A 16,323-nucleotide genomic window follows, 5' to 3' on the forward strand; every position below is an offset into this window, starting at 1 on the left:
GTGCTGAGGATCGAACCCTGGTCGCACGCATACCAGGCGAGCGTGCTACCGCTTGAGCCACATCCCCAGCCCCCTAAAATTAATGCTTTCTCTTCAAATATTATATTATGCTTTTAAGAATTCCACATAGGTTGGGCATGGTGACACATGTCTGTAATCCCAGTGGCTCGGGAGGCTAGAGGCAGAAGGATCACAAGTTCAAAGCCAGCCCTGTCTCAAAATAAAATATGAAAAAGGACTGGGGATGTGGCTTGGTGGTTAAGGGCCCCTGGGTTCAATTCCTGGTACCAAAAAAAAAAAAAAAAAAAAAAATTACATATAAATTGGAAATATATAAATATTCAAATGAATAGTCTTCTGTTGCTTCAAACAGTCTTCATTAAACAGTAAGAGTTCTTAGAATCATTAATTTATTGGCTTATTTTCAGAATAAGATGTTTTTATAAAGGATTTAGAAAAATATTTTTAAAAATACGTACCTTGATTATCATTAAATACACTTAGTGCAGGAGCCACCTCAGTTGTATTCCACAAACGAAGAGTGCCATCTGCTGAACAGGACAACAAACGCTGATGTGCTGCACTGTATGCCAAACCCCAGACTGCATCTGTGTGGCCTAGCAGAGGACCTCTTAAAACAGAAGGATCTATATAAAATAGCAAAAATACAAATCAGAAGGAAAAGAAATCATAAAGATACTTAGCCTCCAGAAAAAGTAAGATATTTAAACAAAAGCACCTGATCACAGTATAAAATATATTCCCCAGTTTCTATTATTCTTCTCAAATACTGCAGCAATTAAAAACAGGCTTGGAAATAAGCAAATGTACAACTTAACATTTCAAAATTAAAATTTAAAAGCACATCATCTTCCTTTTAAGAAAATTAGGGACATCCTTCTCCTTTCCTTTTATCCTTCCATTTGTCTAGATTTTTTTTTTTTTTTAATTTTGAATTTACCTTTGGAGAAAACACAACTCATACTGTCTGAGGAAGTGAACAAAGGTCTTCCCCTCTCTGAATTTCTTAAGCACTTTGGCTATACCTCTTTCTGGCCACCTATCCTATTGTACAATGACAATTGTTCGAATATTAAATTATCCATACTTGAGAGGAACCGAGACCTATAGGAATCCCCAAATCCTTAATTCTCAGAGAGAAATAACTAGGATATGAATAATGTGGGATAATGGGGCAGGGGCAGGAGAATCGTCTCTTAGCATAGTCTTTTTTTTTTGGTCATTGATGGACCTTTATTTTATTATTTACATGTGGTGCTGACAATCGAACCCAGTGCCTCACACATGCCAGGCAAGCACTCTGCCACTGAATCACAACCCCAGCCTTAGCAGTCTTATGATAAAAGTAAAATTGGAAACTACAGTTATTAATTCTGACAAAGATTCTATGAAGTGATGCTTTCAAGATGTCTCACAGAAATGAAGTCTGGAAATGCCAATGGTATTATGGGTCTTATATTCTCTCTCAGATGTACCATAAAATGTTTATTGAAGACAAACTGTGTGTCAGGCACTATGAGTAATGCTCATGCCACACAATACTACCCTGTCCTCAAAACACTATGTTGGAGGTATAGTGCTAGTGACAGATACTAGTTACTACAGAATGTAATTGAGATGAATGTCAACTAGAGTATATAGACGTCGTCAGTCAGAGAATAGAGGGAAGCCATGCTTGGCAAGGAGGCAGCACCTATAAAATCACAGAAGGAAAAAAAAAACTTGATGTGCAAGGAAATTTATGAGCAGTTCAGTATTAATGGAGTGTGGATTATGAAGCAGAAAGTGCATGAGAAGAGGGCAGCTAGTTTATGCTGGGATTTCTATGACATATTAAGAAACTTGGAAATTATCCTGATAGCCATTAGAGATTCACTGAAGAATTTCCTGGAAGCAGAAGGGGCAGGTAAGTATTAAATAAGGTAACCTTGCCTCTGGTACAGAAGACAGATTGGACAGAACTAGATAAAGCAAAGGGACTGGTTCAGTAAATTGGAAGAGTAATGATAAAGACCTAAGCTAGGGCAGTGGTACAAGGGAAGGAGTAAATTCAGAAAATATTTACAAAGTCATATAAAAAAAAAAAACTAAGTAATTAGTAAGCTGTGGATAGTATGCCAAAGCAAGGAATCAAGGAAAACTCCTAGGTTTCTAGTTTTGATCATTCTGATAATGCCACCAACTAAAAAAAGAAACAAAGACATTCTGAGATATACAGATGAGACAGACACTTTGAAATTTTCTATAGAGATTCTGCAGCTTAAAAAGGATTTATGAGTCAACAGCATATAAAACCACAGAAGTAGGTTTAATTTCCCAAGGAATGTATATATATTACAAAGAATGACTTAGCATCTGGGTCTTCATAAATGCCAATATTTAAGATGAGAAACAAAAGAAGTTTATGAAGGATAGAGAACAGAAACCGTCATAAAAACTATCAAAAAGCCAATGAAATAACAAATTTCCAAAAAAAAAAATGGACTTGTTAACATTATTAACCACATCAAAAATACTCTTAGATTGGGCAATTAGCTCACCAACAATCTTGTTATGTTTAAGTGATGTAATTAGAAGACAGAATACAGAGGGACGATGCAAAGGGCAAAGACATGGCATTCGTAACTAGTAATTATATTTTTTAGACAATACCATCAAAAAAATAAGGGAAAGATCTTGTCTGGGATGGGAGATACCTGATATGATGAAGGAAGAGAGAGAAAACAGAGTAAGGCTTAATTAAGAAGACAGAGAAAGAGGAAGTCAAGAGGTTAGAGTGCTGTCCCAAAGGAGACACAGAGATTAAAGTACAGTCCCTTCTAGTGTAGAAAGAATAAGGTCAAGAGCAAAATGAGAAGGACTGGCCTAGAATAAAATGGGGAACAGCTGATTCCCTAGGAGAGAGGTAAAGAAGGTAAGGAAAGACATGGAACAGATAAATGTGTAAGAGAACTGCAGCAACTTTTCATAAGATATGTTTAATGTTCATTACATAAATGTTGGAGAATATTTTTATTTACTGCATTTATGTTTACTTAGGTTTGTTGGTAAAATTAATTTAAAGTAATAATAAACTTCAAATATACTTTTTTGACAAATGACACTTTAAACTATCCTAGAACTTAACCAAAAACCAAAACAGCCAATTTCTAAACAGTTTCTGCAAGAAAACTGATGATATCTAGTGATGGATTATCATATGGATTTATGACTTATGATACTATTCCTTAGAATAAAGGGCATTTCTAAAGTTTTAAGTCTTATATATTTTGGTGGCATGGACTTTAAAACATTTTAGCTCCTACATCCTTCCGATAATTTTACCAAGGGGATAATGACAACATCCATTTTACTTCAAAGTCATTTACCAACAGTGATGAAATATGATTAAAGATTAGTAACAATGAATTAAGTACCAGGCAGATGACTAAATGAAGACATCAACTGTCAATCAAGTCAGTATTTCTAATCAGTAAGACCCTGGGAGAATGAAAATTGTTTTCTCATGAAAAATGTTTCTTTTTTTCTTTTAGAATTATATATCAAATTGATTCCTAAAGGTAGGAATTTGCATTTTAAACAAAATAAAGACAAACTTCTGTCTTACCTATTATTTTTTTTAAATATCCAATTTTGTCCTTATATATAAATGATGTAAAAATGTTTAAAAGGAAAACATTTTGTTCTTTCAGAACCTTGAATCACATACCATAAGAGTCATAGGGATCAATGTTGGGATTAGTGGTATTCCAGCCCTGGATCAGTCCGTCAGTACCACCACTATAACACTGCTCGCCATTGCTGCTCATTACTACACAAAGCACTGGACCTCTGGGATATAAGTAAATAAACAGGTAAGTATAAACCGCTACTCTTAAAAAAAAAAAATCAATTCTAGAGCATAATTTGTTAAAAATACAAATGCTTAATTAATTATTCAAATAGATTTCTATTTTTCTGCTTTTTATAATGAATGAAAATACTATCAATACTATTCTTCCTCTGCTAAATCAGAAGTTGGTAAATGATGGTCCTCAGGTCAAATGCTACCAAAACGTTTGTTTGATTTTCAAACAAAACAAATAAAACAAAAATTAAAAACAAAAAATACAGATAGTATGTAGCCTTCAAAATCTAAAAAAAATTGATTAAATAATCCCTTATGTAAAAAATATACCAATCTTTGTACTTTAATGGAAACAAGAAAATATATATGCTTACAATAAAAAACTTGATACACACACACATTCTCTCGCTTGCTCTCTCTCTCTCACACAAACATAATTTAAACATCACACAAATAAAAATCCAGCAAGGATTCCTACTTGGTAGTGATAAATTTGTTTTTAACATTATATTATCTGTCAGTTTCTTTTATATTCCAAAAACCCACTACTAAATATGAAACTTACATAATAAATACATAAGTTAAAAAAAAAAAGACCTAATCAAGTTGTTTAAAATATATTGGTTTAGGGGCTGGGGTTGTGGCTCAGTGGTAGAGTGCTCGCCTAGTGTGCACGAGGCACTGGGTTTGATCCTCAACACATAAATGTAAAATAAAGATATTGTGTCCACCTAAAACTAAGAAATAAATTTTAAAAAATATATTGATTTAAAATAAAAAAAATACTTACTTATGAGCCCTGAAAGTATAGATAGGCTCTACATCAAGAGAAGTACTCCTAAATCAGAGAGAGAGAAGACAAATTCAACTACTTTAAATTTCAGTAGTAAAAAGTATAACTCAATATACATCATAATACTGATGTATATTGAGTTATAATATTATTATAATATATCATAATACAGACACTATGGTAATATACCATTCTCAGTCACAGGATACATAAAAAACTTCAATCACACTTTCATGTGGTATCAAGCTCCTTGTTTAATAACACTTTGTTACAATGTTTTTAGCATTGCCATAATCTATTTGACTTAAGGGAGAGACTGCTTCACTCAGGGCATTCAACATAGGATTGGAAGGACTAGTTCTGTCATTAACTAGCTAACTGAAAATAAGCAATTTTAGTCTTTCAGTGCTTCAGAATCCTTTATATTTAAAATAAGAGAAAAATGGGGGTAGCACCACACTCAAGGATTCTACAAGTTTAAAATAGTCAAGGACTACAACCATGTATAACAGGATTTCAACAAATGATACTTTTAATTTCCTTGTAATTCCGTGAAGGTCTATCCTTGATACCACAGAAACTGTCCAAGTCATCAGTTTGCTCATTACTAAGGTACTAAGGATATCACTATGGGTTGGTTACACTACACTACCTAACAGGCCAACTAGATTTAAAGTCAAGTATTTACCATTTTCTACATTATTTTACAGTACTTTATATAAGCATATATTCACTGTCTTCAAATCATTTCCAAGTTTTAAGTTCAAAAGCAAACGTGTCACTGCTACTTTCATGTGATGTTACTAGGTTATTACCAGCAAGTAACTTGTTTCAATATATTTCTAAATTTCAGTAAAGAATATATAATGAAACATTCACATCTCTTGCTCAATGATTGTTCTAGAACTAAAACTAACACATTGTGACCAAATAACTAAAAAGGCAAGAGGCACATGTATAAACAGGAAAATAACTAATCCATAAGAAGTTGCATTTGGTTATACCAAGATCGGGTTGACCTATCTGTTACAGACTGATAAATCAAGTATTTTATCTACCCTATGTATGATTCTCAGCATGATTGCCAATGATCTCCTTTAAACTGGGCAATAGATTTCCTCTACCATTAATAAAATTTGTATAGCCTCCTTCATTTGATGCTCATTTGCACTTTTAAAAGTGCCCGACACAGCAGAAGGGCCTTTGTTGGCACAAGCTAGCTCAGTACCGTGTGATCCGAGGAGGAAAAGAACTCCAATAAGCACCACACCAAGTGGAATTAAGGCTAGCTTGGGACTTGATAAAAAAAAGTTTATGCTAAATCACGTCTGTTGACACTTAAGAACCAAGGGGTCAATGTAAACACTAGCTGCTAAGTAAAGGCAACAGTGTCTTTCAGTTAGACATTTTGGTTGGTATGGAAAATACTTAAAGACTCAAGGCTAAAAAAATAAGACCAAAGAGAGGTGCCCTACCCCATTAGCCTTTCCTTTCTTCCAACCCATTAAGTCCAAACTTAGTAAACAATGGAGCAGGGTAGAGGTTTCATCATTTTAAACATATCTACCTATACCTGTTTACCAAAACAGTAGAAATTTTCAGTAGAGACATGGGACTTCCCAATTATGACCACCACTCAAAAGGGCTATTATCAGCATTTATAAACTCTGGGGAAACCATAGATAATAATTTTTTTCTTAAACATCAGTTTTCCAACCTAACATGAGATTTATAAAAGGGCAATTATGTGTTGAGGTAAAGAAAACTAGAAGAAATATTTGGGAAACTTAATAGCAAATAATTTAAAAATATTTTTCTGCTAAAAAATGTAACCAAAACATAAAAATAAAGTTAAAGTAGAATATTCTTACTTTTTGGCTGGGGCTGTTTTCTGCAAATTCCACATTTTCAATGTGTGATCCTCTGATGCTGTTATCAAAACAGGTTCAATGGGGTGGAAAGCAAGTGCTCGAATGCCATCAAAATGACTTCTTAATGTAAATTTAGGATTCCAAGTCTTCCTCAGTGCATCTTTATTGTTTGCTATCTATTCAAGAAAGAAAACAAAGACACCTATAGATTTAGTTAGGGAGGGGGAAAAAACACTACCTTTAACATTAACTCTTACTGATTTGTTATTAACCATCACAATATGTAACTTTCAAAAAAAACCCATAATTTTTAAATGTAAATAACCAAACCAACAGGCGAAATTAACAACATATAAACAATGGATTGCTTTGAAGAAACATGAAACTTGAAATAAATAAGTTAATATAATTTCATATGAAAATGGATCAAATAATAATGCAAAACAGATCTACACAATGCTATCGTTCGGATCCTGAATGTCCCACAAAGGCCTGTAAGTTGAAAGCTTGATGGGCAATTTGTGGCACTATTGGGAGGCAGTGGCACCTTTAGGAAATGGGGCCTAGTGGGAGAAAATTAGGTTATTAGGAGTGTTGCCTTGAAGAAGATATTGGGACCCTGGCTCCTCTTTATTTTCTTTTTACTTCCTTATTGTCAAGAGTTCCCCTCAGGGCTGGGGTTATGGCTCAGTAGTAGAGTGCTCGCCTTGCAAGTGCAAGGCCCTGGATTCAATCCTCAGCACCACATAAAAATAAATAATATAAAGGTATTGTGTCCAACTACAACTAAAAGATAAATATTTTTTTTTTAAAAAAAGAGTTTCCATCATTATATACTGCCTTACAAGGGGCCTAAAACCCACCAACTAACCATGGACAGAAACATCTGAAATCACAAGCCAAAATAAACTTTCCTTTCTTATAAGTGGTAATCTCAGGCATTTTGTCACAATGACAGAAAGCTTACTAACACAACTAGGATGACTCTAAAACCAAGTCACTTAAACTAAATTATAATACATAAAATAAAATTTATGGTAATAGTTGAAAAACTAGGTTATCTATAAACCTGTTAACATTAGAGAGAAGACTAAAAAGTTTCACTAGATGCTGGATAGACTCTTTTTGGGGTTAGCAGAGAGGGAACGTAAGTCAGGTTCTACTTCTAGCATGATGAATTAGGTAATATGGACTAGCCCTGTACTAAGGACAAGTAGAAAAGCTGAACTAAATATTAAACAAAAATGAATAACCAACAAAAATGTGAAGAAAAACCCAGCTGTCACGGTGCAAGGGATGAAGGTAGGTACGGGTTAGTGGGTGAACACAGAACAAGGCCTAAGGAGGTCAGCTCAATCTGGGGTTATTTTTCCCCAGAAGTGTTTACTGATTCCAAAAGGGATGGCTGAGAGACCAAATAGTGCTTCTGATGGGCTCATACTGGCATAGGGATAGGAACTGGTGTCTAGGACCTGTCAAGAGGGGAAACTTCATGAATCACTTTGTTTTGGATTATGATTTCAAAGGGCTGCCTCCTAGAAATAAAGGTGAATAGAAGAAGCTAAGCCCTTGCAGGGACCATACATCGGTTTTCGAACATAAAAAGTAGAGTGGGGCATGGTGGCACATGCTTATAATCCCAGGGGCTCAGGAAGCTGAGGCAGGTGGATCACAAATTCAAATCCAGCCTCAGCAAAAGCAAGGTGAGACCCTGTCTCTAAATAAATACAAGAGGGCTAAGGATGTGGTTCAATGGTTGAGTGCCCCTGAGTTCAATCCCTGGAACTCCTACTCCCCAAAAAATTGAACATGTGATTCCAAGTGTCTAATAGCTATAGACATCTGAAAAAAGCAAATTAAAATATATTTATGGAGGAAGATATAATCTTAGGTCTGAAGTTATCTCTATAGTAAAATTTTCAAATGTAGTTATTTGGACATAAAAATAACCATGTACATGAGATAAGGCATATTAAAAAAGTGAGGAAACAACATATAATATTAATAGAACTATAGTCTCCAACTTTAAAATAGTCATGCTTACTATGTTCAAGATAAAGAAATTTGAAAAAAATTTGCAAATTAATAATAAATGATCGGAGAAACAAAATCTGTAAAACCTCAATAGGTAGGCTTAATTACAGATAAAACATTATTTAATATTTAATATTTAAGAAGAAATGGCTGAGAAATTTACAAAATTAATGACAACACACCAAGCCATGAAGATCTAAGAACCCTCAGAAATTTAAATAAGAAGAAAACTAAACCTTGCCTAACAACAGACACAAATGAAATCAGTCAAAGAAATCAGGCTACCATTAAATGACAAATAACAGAAATGATACAGTTGACTTTAGTAAGAAAAAATAAAAATAAAAAGACAATAAAATAATGTTTAAAGTTAAGGAAAAAAACAATAACAACTTCTGCCAACCAGAATTCAATATGAGATAACAGTTAACCCACTCAGGCTAAACAAAGAAATTTAAGAAAAACCAGAAACTAAAAGAATTATATACCCTCATTAAATAGAAGTATTAAAAGTGTTCTTAGGGTGATCCCAGGTGGACAGTGAGACATGCAAGAAAGAATGAAAAAAAAGCAAAATGTAAAACAGATAATCCTAACTGAATATAAAGTATAAAAAACAATGATACCTTATAGAAGATATAAATTTAGAAATATATAACAAGAATGATGATAAATAGGGAGGGAGTTAAATAGAGTTAAAAGTATTCTAGGGACTTCACAAATAAAATTTTAATAAGGATTTTATGGTAATCTCTAAAGAAACTATTGAAAGAAAAGCAAAAGCTTGTGTAAACTCTAAATAACAGAGGGTTAGAGGCTTGCAATAATAAAAACATAATCCCTAAGTAGGCAAAAATAGAAAGAAGAAAGAGAAAAGAGAACAGAACAGGTGGTAGACAGTAGATTTAAAACCAAATATATCAATTAATTACTTTAAAAAGAAATGGACTGAATGCTCTAATGAAAAGAAAAAGGCTGTCATAAAAAAAGAAAAAATCAACTAAATGGTGTTTTAAAAAGATAAATGTAAAACATAATATAAAAACACTGGAAACAGAAAACTTTTTAAAAAAAAATTGTATCACATGCGGAGAAGAATGAAAGAAACCTGTTTAGGTTACTGTACTAGTTCTGGGTAAGGAACAAAAAATAGACATGAATAGGAGGTGAAAAAAAAATATAGATTTCAGCTGTGTTTGGAGGTAGAACCCAAAAGACATACTAATGGAATTAATAAAGAGAGTTGGAGGTTTTGATTTGTAGGAAGAGAAGTGTGTGGCAAGGAGTGCTTCTTTATCATCCTGTGGTTTACTTGAGGATCCATTCTACATACCCAGTATTGGCCACAGGGGTCACACTATCTTCTCCAGCAGAGAGAATAAGCTCTCAGTGAAAAGATTTTAATGAAATGGTTAAGACAGTTTATAAATACTTTACCTGTGAAACAAGCAATAATTCTTCTGACAAATTTACTCTGGTGAATGAACATAAATGCATTTATAAAACAACATCTGGAATTAAGTAAATGCATGCACAAACATACAAGGGTTTCAGGTTTGGTTCAAATCTCTGACAGTCAGTCTTCACATATGGAAGTACACATCTCTGACTACCAATAATTAAAAACATATTTCAACAGAATAATGGTTGATGTATTTAAGAAACAAGGAAAATGTTGTTTTAGGTTGGCATATTTCAACTAACCCCTGTTATCCTTCAACTTTTACAAAATAAAACCCAAACTTGTGCAACTCTTTCTCTAACCAAAACCAATATACAAATTAACTGATTTATGGATTTAGGTAAAGTGTATAATTTTAATCTCTAGATTATTTGGAAAAATACTGGCTTAATTTTACATTTATCTTTTTTCGAAGTTTGCATTTAAAATTGAACCAAGTCTATACTTGTGAAGAAATTTTACAACTGACATTTTTTCCCCTATAAAATTAAATCTCTATTTTCTAAAACTGAGTAAAAACATCAAAAATAAAACTACTTACATCATAAGCAAGTGAATCTGCTTCATTGGCCACTGTAAGGCCAGCTAATTCTCCAAGTCCTAGTTCACTTTCAAGGGCTTCATCTGCTCCCATGATGAATGACTTCCCAGAAGAAGGAGGAAATGTCAGTGCTTCCACTGAAGTGAGAAGAAAAAGAAACACTAAAAACCTCTATTCTTTCCTTTTCACTATATAGAATAATACTACAATGGAAGGAAAGTAAGTTTCTCCCATTCAATATTTCATGCTAATGTCTCAAATAATTTCTATCAATTACTAAACATATAATAACAATTGGTTCTGAACACTGCTGGTCTCATAAAAAAAACTGATATAACCTAGAAGACTATAGATGTTTTTAAGTAAAAATGATTAAAATTGTAAAATGTGCCTATTTGAGGCAAAATTAGTATGTTGGATTAGAAGTCAGGATCACTTCTGAGAGGCGGAAAAGGGCTGTGATTAGAAGGGACACAAGCAAGGCATGGATGGCTTGGTAATGTTGTACTTGACCTTGGGGGTGGTAGCATGGGTGGGTGATAATTCTGACTTTGTGGTAATTCACTAAGTTATATATACCCTATTATTTAGCACTTTTCTGTGGGTATATTTTATTTCATTTAAATTTTCATTTCGAAGAATTTTTTTAAAGTTCATTTGAATACTTTCACTGCTGCCAACTGTGCTTCAAGATGCAGACTAACTTTGTAATAAACTTGAAAATATTTCCTTTATAACTCTGGGCATAGCAATCCAATTCTTTCAACAACCATAACAGAAGAACCAGTTTTATAAAATGCTAAATTAAAATAGATTTTTATTTGGTCAATAATAAAATGTCACTTCGTAAAGAAAAATTATTCTGACAAACTGCCAGAGATAGTCTTTGAATAGTTTCCTAGAGATGGTTCCTTTACTGATGACAAACATTTATGAGTTAATTAGATGAATTTAGTAGTTCAGTTCAAACTATTTGCTAAAGAGGTAAATTAACTTTTTCTTAAAAGAAACAAGTCAGTTTTATTAACTAGTATATGTAGAAAAATATATTTACAAGATGTTTTTCATTATATTCAGTCATATCTAATAATATTTGTTTAATAAAATTGTTTTTTAAAGCAGTCACAGATATTCTACATAAAATTCTTGTCAGAACAAAACAAAAAGATGTTATCAAGCCAATATACAATATAGCGGCAATAATAAAAATTGGGTTTTACCTGAAGTATCATACATCACTGAGGGATCCAAACAACTCTAATACAGAGAGGGATTGTTTAAGTGAGAATAGTAGTTTACAGGCCAAAAATTCAAAAAAATGACTCATATGAGACCATGAGCTGTCTCCAGCCAAGTTTTTGTTTTATTTTCATCTCTAACCTTTCCAGATAACTTTGTTCAGATGAAATAAAAACAACTCCAAAAAATTTCTAAGATTCCTGGGATTGACCATACACATTGTGTAAGCTAATTTTAACTAATGCTCTCAATTTAGTTAAGTAAAACCTGAACAAGGCAACATTGATTTCCTCACATACCAGTAGCCAGACACTGGACCTATGGACTGAAGACACAGCAATATGGAATAACTGTTATTTGATTATTCTCTATGGCCTCAGAACTTAAAGGCCTACAGGCCACAATTCTTTCTTTTTTTTTAAATATGTGTGTGTATATATATACACACAAACACACATGTAAATATTTTAGTAGTGAATTGACCTTTTAAAAAAATTATTTATTTATGTGCAGTGCTGAAAATCAAACCCAGTGCCTCACACATACTAGGCAAGCGCTCTATCACTGAACTGCAACCCCAGCCTCTATTAATTAATTACTTTAAAAAGAAATTTATGGGGCTGGGGATGTGGCTCAAGCGGTAGCGCGCTCGCCTGGCATGCGTGCGGCCCGGGTTCGATCCTCAGCACCACATACAAACAAAGATGTTGTGTCCACCAAAAAAATAAATAAATAAATATTAAAAAAAAAAAAAAAAGAAATTTGTGGCCCCTATAGGCCACAAACATTACTAATTAGATTTTATAAAATTATTTAACATGCCTCTTAAACATGACACTAGCCTCATGACTAAAGCTAGATGCAGTGGTGCATGCCTGCAATCCCAGTGAGTTAGGAAGCTAAGGCAAGAAGATCACAAGTTCAAGGACAGCTTCAGCAATTCAGGGAGGCCCTAAGTAACTTAGTGAGACTCTTGTTTCAAAATAAAAAAAAATCTAAAATAAAAAAGGGGACATAGCTCATGGTAAAGCACCCCTAGGTTAAATTTCCAGTTCTGTCAAAAAAATAAATGAATAAAAAGTAAAAACTCATAGTGTATACAAAGGCTACAGAAGCTTCTTCTGAAAGTGGATGGGAGGCCAAGAAGCATCAGTCATAAGCAATTGAACACACATCTCTTTTGTGTGTGTGTGTGTGCTGGAGATTAAACCCAGGGCCTGTACATGATTGGCAAGTGCTTTACCACTCAACTATGTCCCCAGACCTCAAAGAACTATATTTATATATCCCAGGATTATACTGTAAAATAAAAATGAAAACAATCTAAATATTCAAAAGGAAATGGCTTCATCTCATCTAAAATATAATATAGAGTATTATAGTTTGAAATTATTTGTATTTTTATGTTAAGTATAAAACAAACTAGAATTGTTCTATATAATAACTATAAAAAGTGAATCAGGACTGAAAGAGAACAAGAAAACATGAAAAGAGAAATATGAAAAGAGAAAATGTGACAAGGCTTTCAGGTGACTTTTTGTCCTTTTTGTTTATCATTATACTCAATAAAATATTTATGAGTCTCAAAGTAAACATTCACTACCAATTTTTTGACACGATTTTCTCAGTGTTGGAATGGTATATAAAGGGCCTTTCTTACATGTCTGTGAAGCTGGAGGATATTCTAAACCAGAATTTAGAGTGGGTTTTTAAATTATGCACTCTTTCCTAAACTCCAAAGATAGAAGTTGAAATCAACATCCCTTGAATGTAAGAAAGCTTGTATTTGGTGAACATTATATAGATTAAAAAGTAAAGTTCCAAGATAGGACAATCTTTTATAATGACTAAATTTAGAGATATATGTCCAAGTGCTTTCTTTGCTCCAGAGTGTCTCAAGTACTTGCCTTCATCTGCCCTATTAATTTCATGCTCAGGAAGCCTGGAGCTGCTAGGTCTGGAAGGTGAACCCACAGATGGCTGCAATGAAGGAAGTTCATCAACATCTCTCAAATTAGCAAGCATATCTTGTAGTTTTGACCTATTGGGCCCTAGCCAAAAAAAAAAGGGGTAGGGACACAAAAAAGAGGGAACAGAATTATCAAACTGCCATCAAAATGGTACCACAAAACTTATTTCACATCTGCCAACATTTACCTTTAGAAACATCTTCATAGATTAATAAGAAGCAATTATTTTCAAAGTTTTCATTTTATTCTAAAAGTTTGTCTTGAAAAACAATTATATATTATATATATTATATAAATTAAGCTAACAAATATTATTTCCATAAAAAAGAATGCTTATGTCCTATGTAGACATTAAAACTCACATTACTCTACACTTGAACCATTGAACAGTGCTCTAAATGAAGACAGATTCCAAAGACTGTGACCCTACTATGTACCCAATTAAACAATAAAACCCCTGTGTATAAATTAAGGTGCATTCACTGCCTTGCATCCTGAAGCTATGACACCCAAGGTGAAGTCTCATTCCCTGCAGATTACTTACCTGAGCTTTGATTCTTCCTTCTCCCACATCCCTGTTTTGACTGTTTTATATAGGATAGAGGCTGAAACAGATCTTCGGTAGTTTTTCCTGTTATAAGTTTAATTAAGAATGGGAAAATCTTACCCATAGTCTGTTATGGTTTTCCCCTATACCAGCAAAGAATACAAGTATTTCTAAGAAATTTTAACTAATATCTAGAAATATATTTCAAGATAGTAGGTCTGAAGTACACAATTTGACTGGAAATATTTCCACTAGACTAATTAAAAGGACTCAGATTTTTCCAGTGGGTAATGCTTCAATTAAAAATATTTATAGTAGTTTATAAATTAGTGTTACATATACCAATTCAAAGCTTTGCTTCAATTCTTTTTCTAATCACAAATCTTCAGCTTGTCACCACATTGCTATTTTATCAAGACAACATGAACTAAAAATGAAAAACAGAAACTGCCAATGAAAGACATTAAAATTTCTCCCCAGAGTCATTTTTCTTCATTATACCAAAAAAATGCTATATTCCTGAATATGGATCATTATCCCAAAATGAAGAAATCCAATTGCTTCTGTTAGTAGGAATACTGTTCCAGTCAAATGATGCACTTCTATATTTCACGTGCTCAATTCTGACTATAGTGACTCCTTGATATTGTAAGAAGAACTAAATAATCAATGTAAGAATAGATGAATTCTATTTAAATTCTGGCTACCTTTTCAATCTGAAGGTCTTTATGGATATTCATTTTTATAGTATAAAAACCTAAGGAAATATATCAATATACAGTATAGACATTTTCCTCAAAATTTCAGTTTGCCTGGTTTGGCCATGGCTTCAAAAAGGAATGTAAAATTATGTCTCATTATGTTTGTTAATTTTTTATCAGTATATTTGAATAAAGGGCACAGAATGTTATTATGTTTTATATTAATATCATTCTCATTTTATCTATGTTACATAGCATTAAATTATATCATCTCTCATTATAAAATTGTTGAAACTATGCTAATATCAATAGTGGACACTAACCTTTTTTAAAATTAAGCTGAACAATGGTAAATTCAGAGATCCTTTAAAATAAAGACTTAAATGTTTTTAAGTAACTACTAGGTTGTAAAAGGATATCTTAATAGGGATGACTGATCTTAAGCTTTAACATCAGTAAAAAGTGGGGAAGGACATCCCTCTAGTCCTTTGCAATTTATAAAAATATATTACTCATTAAGTTTAGATTTCAACCTCTATTTACACTACTTTCATATCTCAAAGGATGAAATTCCCATTCCGACAGAAGAGAGATCCATGATCATATTGTCAATGAGGGTAGTAGCACAAGGAAGTTTTTAGTCTTGCCCTCCTAAAAAGATAATTCAGATTGTTTTTAGGGATGTTTTGAAAGTTTTGGTATTTCCATTTTCATACTTAACTAGCTCTATTTCTAACTTTTAATTTGCATAGCAAGTTATATGATTCACAGGGCTAGAAATTTCATTTTGGCTTGTTTTTGATGTGGCACAGAATTTATTGAAAAGAAAAAAAAGGCAATTGGTAATAGTGCTATAAATTAAATTGGCCAAAACTTTTAAATTAGAAAACAAATACTTTTTAAAGTTGTGTATTTGACTCTGTGCCCTGTATAGCATATATTGGTGAGAGTAAATGAACTGTGTTGTGAACACAAAGAATATTCAGGGGTAGAAATTAATTTCCTTTTGTTCCTAAGATCTAAAATTATAAGCAGTAATTACAGTGGTTTGCCAGTGAGGTTTACTAGATGAGATTTATAAATTGCCACTGGAAATAAAACATCATTACAATGAAGCATACATACTTTTTTTTCTGGTACTGGGGATTGAACTCAGGAGCACTTGGCCACTGAACCACATCCCCAGTCCTATTTTGGATTCTATTCAGAGACAGGGTCTCACTGAGTTGCTTTGCTTAGTGCCTCGATTTTGCTGAAGCTGGCTTTGAACTCGCAATCCTCCTACTTTAGCCTCCCG

At 33.1% G+C, this 16,323-nt stretch overlaps 1 protein-coding gene across 1 annotated transcript in view; it reads right to left on the minus strand.

The window, feature by feature from the left end:
- Strn (striatin) overlaps positions 1-16,323 on the minus strand; it is a 105,893-nt gene that overhangs the window by 16,688 nt on the left and 72,882 nt on the right. The window contains exons 9-14 of the mRNA XM_026405876.2: positions 13,716-13,859; positions 10,570-10,706; positions 6,533-6,708; positions 4,659-4,706; positions 3,731-3,852; positions 480-647 (exon numbers count right to left, since the gene is read on the minus strand). Of these exons, the coding sequence (XP_026261661.2) occupies positions 480-647; positions 3,731-3,852; positions 4,659-4,706; positions 6,533-6,708; positions 10,570-10,706; positions 13,716-13,859 (795 nt within the window). The remainder of the gene's footprint in view (positions 1-479; positions 648-3,730; positions 3,853-4,658; positions 4,707-6,532; positions 6,709-10,569; positions 10,707-13,715; positions 13,860-16,323) is intronic.

This window comes from Urocitellus parryii, chromosome 12 (assembly GCF_045843805.1).
Source record: "Urocitellus parryii isolate mUroPar1 chromosome 12, mUroPar1.hap1, whole genome shotgun sequence".
In the NCBI taxonomy this organism is placed as follows: Eukaryota; Metazoa; Chordata; class Mammalia; order Rodentia; family Sciuridae; genus Urocitellus; species Urocitellus parryii.